The 4609-nt window shown below is 35.4% G+C and overlaps 1 protein-coding gene across 4 annotated transcripts; it reads left to right on the top strand.

Moving 5' to 3' along the window:
- The first annotated feature begins 310 nt into the window (after positions 1–310).
- Positions 311–3077, top strand: LOC123889888. Of its 4 annotated transcripts, none has more exons than XR_006802665.1 (5): positions 311–818; positions 973–1070; positions 1213–1393; positions 2227–2417; positions 2824–3077. XR_006802665.1 is itself a non-coding variant. In XM_045939397.1 (5 exons), the coding sequence occupies exons 2-5, from the start codon at positions 1023–1025 to the stop codon at positions 2832–2834; spliced, it is 303 nt and encodes a 100-aa protein (XP_045795353.1). In that variant the 5' UTR covers positions 311–818; positions 973–1022; the 3' UTR covers positions 2835–3077. The 4 variants fall into 4 exon arrangements, 1 of the variants encoding a protein (XP_045795353.1); XM_045939397.1 differs by having other exon boundaries at positions 1269–1325; positions 2231–2417; XR_006802663.1 differs by having other exon boundaries at positions 313–818; positions 2231–2417.
- The last annotated feature ends 1532 nt before the right edge of the window (positions 3078–4609 follow it).

The raw sequence follows: 4609 nt of genomic DNA, 5'->3' as shown, positions 1-4609 counted from the left end.
CTTTGTCAATGAATCTACAATCGGTTGCCAAGTGTCTTGTCTCCTCGGGTTTGCACCTACCGGAATGCCCAAAAATTTGAAAGGAATGGAATCGAAGCTACACGAGAGGAAGCTTGCAGCTGCAGCAAGAAAGTTCGCATCCACATTAATACCATACATCTTGCTTTTAACAAAGTTAATCTTCAAGCCCGACACTAACTCAAAACCTCTCAGAATAGTTTTGATTGTTCCACTAGTACAAATATGACATATTACACAAGTAGTTTACATCTGACGAGCATATGTCAGATGTAAAATACTATATGGAGTAGTCTTTTCATCTGGTTTCAATATCCACAGATGTGAAAAATATATAGACAAAACGTTTTACATCTAGCCACAATATCCCCAGATGCAAAGCTAAACGCGGTGGCAATCCTGTAATTATGGTAAAAATTGTCTAAAATAATTTCACATATGACCATAATATCCCCGGATGTAAAAAGACTTCAAGTGATTAATAATTGGTCTCACAGTAACAGCTCTCTCACGATCTCCTTCATCTCTCATTGCTCACTCGAACCCTAGCGACCGGCCTCATCTCTCACGATCGATCTCATCTTCTCTCTCAGATCTCACTCGAACTCGGAGGCCTCATCTCTCTCACGATCGATCTCGTCTTCTCTCTCACTGATCTCACGTACTCGCTCATCTATGTCGTCTCTCTGTCTCACTGAAACATGAATTGAAGGCTGAAACGGAAATTCCAAAACCCAGTTAAACACAAATTGAAGGCTGAAACACATCTCTGTCATCTCTAGCTGAAACCCAGAGAAAAGGTCAAACCCTAATTTACTCATGAATTATGAATAATTTTTTTTTATTATTATGAATAAATTTTTTAGTTGGGTTTTTGAGTTCAGTGATATTTTGTTCAATTTGGCTTCAATCACTATTCATTCTATTTTTATGCATAAAGCTTCTTTTTTTTAGGTTTAATTGGTAGTGCATTCGCATCGAAGGGTTGATTTGGTTAGGTCAAGATGTTCACTAAAGGACCTGACAAAAACCCATTTAGATGGGTCAGAGAGGTATTATTCTTCACTCATTACTGTTTTTCATGTTTTTATCATAATGGATTTCTTTTAATTATCCTTATTACTTGAAAAGTTGCGATTTTTGTTGCTGATGTTGTTTTGTTGTTGTTTTTGTTGTTGTGTTGTTTGTTGTAAGAATGTGATGATTTTGAGTTGAATTCTGCCTAAAAAAAACTACATTGTGTTCATTAGAAGGAAGTGTATTTCATCGAGACACTTACTGGAAGACAAGGAATGACGAGGGATCCGGTGATGAGGAGTGCTGCTAATGGAATGCAAGGTCACGGGGTGTGTTTCACTTGCTGTGTTGATTTGAGGTAGGTTTGTGGTTGAATTGTGTAAAGGTCCGGTATTTTTATACTTCTGGTAGTTTGTGCTGAGCAACGATAGACGTATTTTAAACTGTGGTTTCGATATAATAAAAGAAAGATATTGTCAGTTTGATAAGAACTAGATTTGAGAGAAGGAATTAAAAGAATTCCCTATTGGAATTGAATGAATGAACTACACTGAAGTGTTCTAGAGACCTTAACTCTGCTTTCTCTAGTCCACAAATTTCACTTTCTGGTGTCTTTAATTCTACTTGCTTACTAACTGCTAGGTTTTTTGAGAAGAAACACCGGTAATCTAGTCAAATAAACAAAATAAATCCTAACCTCCGAGCTACACTTGGGCATCCTTATATAGACCTCCAAAGTTACAAAAGGATAACTACCAATTAACACCCTAACTAAACCTAACTATCACAAGGGCTACAAAAGCCTAATTCCTAAACTAACTCAAACAACTAAAACAGCAACTAACTAAATAATGGAAACACATAGTTAATTAGTACCACTTTTGTTCATTCTTCTGCTATATACTTTAAAAGCTGGAACTGTGGGAGTGTTATTCCTAACACAAACACAGAGGTGTAATCCTTTATTTCTCCTTACATACACAATATTCCTGTGTCTCAGATGTATTTGGTTAGATTTCTGTTAGATAATTGTACAATATTTATATTTATGTTGTCTTGTTAAAATTAACAAAAATGACCAATGTGCAAGCCTAGACACTCAACATTACCCAAATATTATCTGTTTCAACACATTATATTAACATAGGAAAGTTATTGCAAATGTAAAATAGCTTTTTGTTTACATTTGAGGTAGGTGATGAGGAGTGCTGCTAATGGAATGCAGAATGATTTCACTGAGGATGAATTGTCAGATCAGATTCTGCGGCAAGCTCAGAATTTTCTACCACACAAGTATGAAGTAGTATCAATGGTTCTCTTCCAAAAAGTAAGGCTTATATGTTACCAGGGGATGCTTCTATGTGCAAAGTTCTGCAGAAAAGGTATGAAATATCCTAAGAAATTTTTCTGCAATTTTTTTCATTTCAATTTTGGTTTTTAAGTACTTGCCACTACTTTCTCTGAATGAATGAAGTACTAATGTAGCACCAGCATTTTAGATTTAAGGCATGTCCGACATGTGTCAGTGTCCGATGTTGACACCGACCATGTGGTTACATTCAAATATTTTACTTTCTCAAATTATTATTGGTGTGTGTTTGTGCTTTATAGATGTATTATCTTGGCCTGCTGGAATTAGCCTAACTGTGTTTTGTGCCATGATAATTTTCAAAATGGAAAACTATCTGAGTGCTCCGCCATTTTGTGCATATATATATTAGATCCTGGATTATTGCATTTTTTTAGATCATGTAGTATGAATAAGTTGATCATGTATATGTATTGTAGGTGTTCAATGATCCCATGTCATTAACAGAGGAGGAGCTGTATGAATTGCGAAACAACTAGGCAACTTGTTTTCTTGACCTATACAATCCCGAGGTAGATTATGATGTTGCCGATGATGAGGCTTAGGAGCTAGCTAGGTTAATTTATGTGATGGATTCATATTAATTATGATGTTTTGAATTGTAATGACTTGTATTTTGCTTGAATGTTATAACATTTTGGATGAATGAGTTGGTATTTTGCTTGAATTGTAATGACTTGGTATTTTATTTGAATTGTAATGACTTGGTATTTTGTTTTAATGACATTTGATCATATTATGTAATTGTATTTTGGTTGAATGTTGAATCGTAATGCTATTTTGATTTTTTTTAATTACAAAATAGGATTTAAAATATAAAAAAAAAAATGCAGGATTTTGGAAAAAAAAAATTAAATAAAGTGACTATTTCACATCTGGTGACTTGGTCAGATGTAAAAGGTCCAATTTAATTAAAAAAAAAATTGGTCAGCTGAAACACAAGAACAGAGGTAAAAGGGGATAATTTTACATCTGGCGAATGTCAGATGTAAAAAGCGTAAACTTACTACTTCTTGTACGTCTACCTCTGACTGGGGTCAGATGTAAAATGGGGTTTTGGCCAGATGTAAAAAGTGTTTTCTGTACTAGTGTTCGAACATTATCCCACGAAGCTTCTCCCAATAAAACAGTGTCATCAGCAAATTGTAAAATCTGAAAACGAATTGAATCGTTCACTTTGTATCCAACAAACTTTCCAATATCCACTGCCTTGTTAACCATTCCAGTTAAACCTTCTGCTGCTATCAGAAATAGAAACGGAGATAGAGGATCGCCCTGTCTAAGTCCCTTTCCAACTTTAAAATCCCCCGTTGGGCTGCCGTTAACCAAGACTGACATTGAACTATTGAATATGCAAGCTTTCATCCAACGCATCCATTTCCCGGCGAACCCCATTTTCACCATCAAACGATCCAAATAGTTCCAACTAACAGTATCGTAGGCTCGCTCAAAGTCCACTTTGAACAACAAACAAGTGTCTTTTCTCCTTTTAGCTAAATCAATAACTTCATTCAGAACCACTACACCGTCGAGAATCTGTCTTCCAGATAAAAAAGCCGACTGACACGTAGAAATTAACTTACCCAAAACACTCTTCAACCTGGATGCCAGCAATTTGGATAAAATTTTATATAACATACCAATCAGACATATCGGGCGATAGTCGGATAATTGTTGAGGGTGATCCTTCTTAGGAATAAGAGTCAAAAAAGACGCCGTTATTGCTTTCGGTAAGACTGCATTATCGTGAAATTCATTCAAGAAAGCCATAACATCGCCGCTCTTTGTGATGACGGAGGATAATTACTTTAAATTGTTGTGATTGTTGCCCCTTGGCCTTTCATAAAAGAGGTTTGGGTATAGAAGTATTTGCTTTAATCTATGGTACTGCTTAGTTGATTTTATTTTTTTTTTCTTGTTCTCCATTTTAGAGATATTCTTTATTTATTTATTTATTTATCAATTTCATTCACTATTTAGTAATTATTTTTCTATTGTTTCCTCACTAAGACCACAACTGTAGCGTTTCCCTTCCAGCGATATGGTCAAAGAACCAAAAAGCATGCTGCTGATAAAGTTGTGTTTGTCCAGACTAAGAAGTGAGCAAGACCACCAAAAACAGCTAATTCTGCTGAGAGAGTACGTGATTTGGTTGCTTGTAGTAATATGGAATACTCAAGGTGAAACCTTACTTCATTTTCGTAA

This window comes from Trifolium pratense, linkage group LG6, assembly GCF_020283565.1.
Source record: "Trifolium pratense cultivar HEN17-A07 linkage group LG6, ARS_RC_1.1, whole genome shotgun sequence".
Taxonomy (NCBI): domain Eukaryota; kingdom Viridiplantae; phylum Streptophyta; class Magnoliopsida; order Fabales; family Fabaceae; genus Trifolium; species Trifolium pratense.
This window is presented reverse-complemented; position numbering and strand designations above follow the sequence as displayed.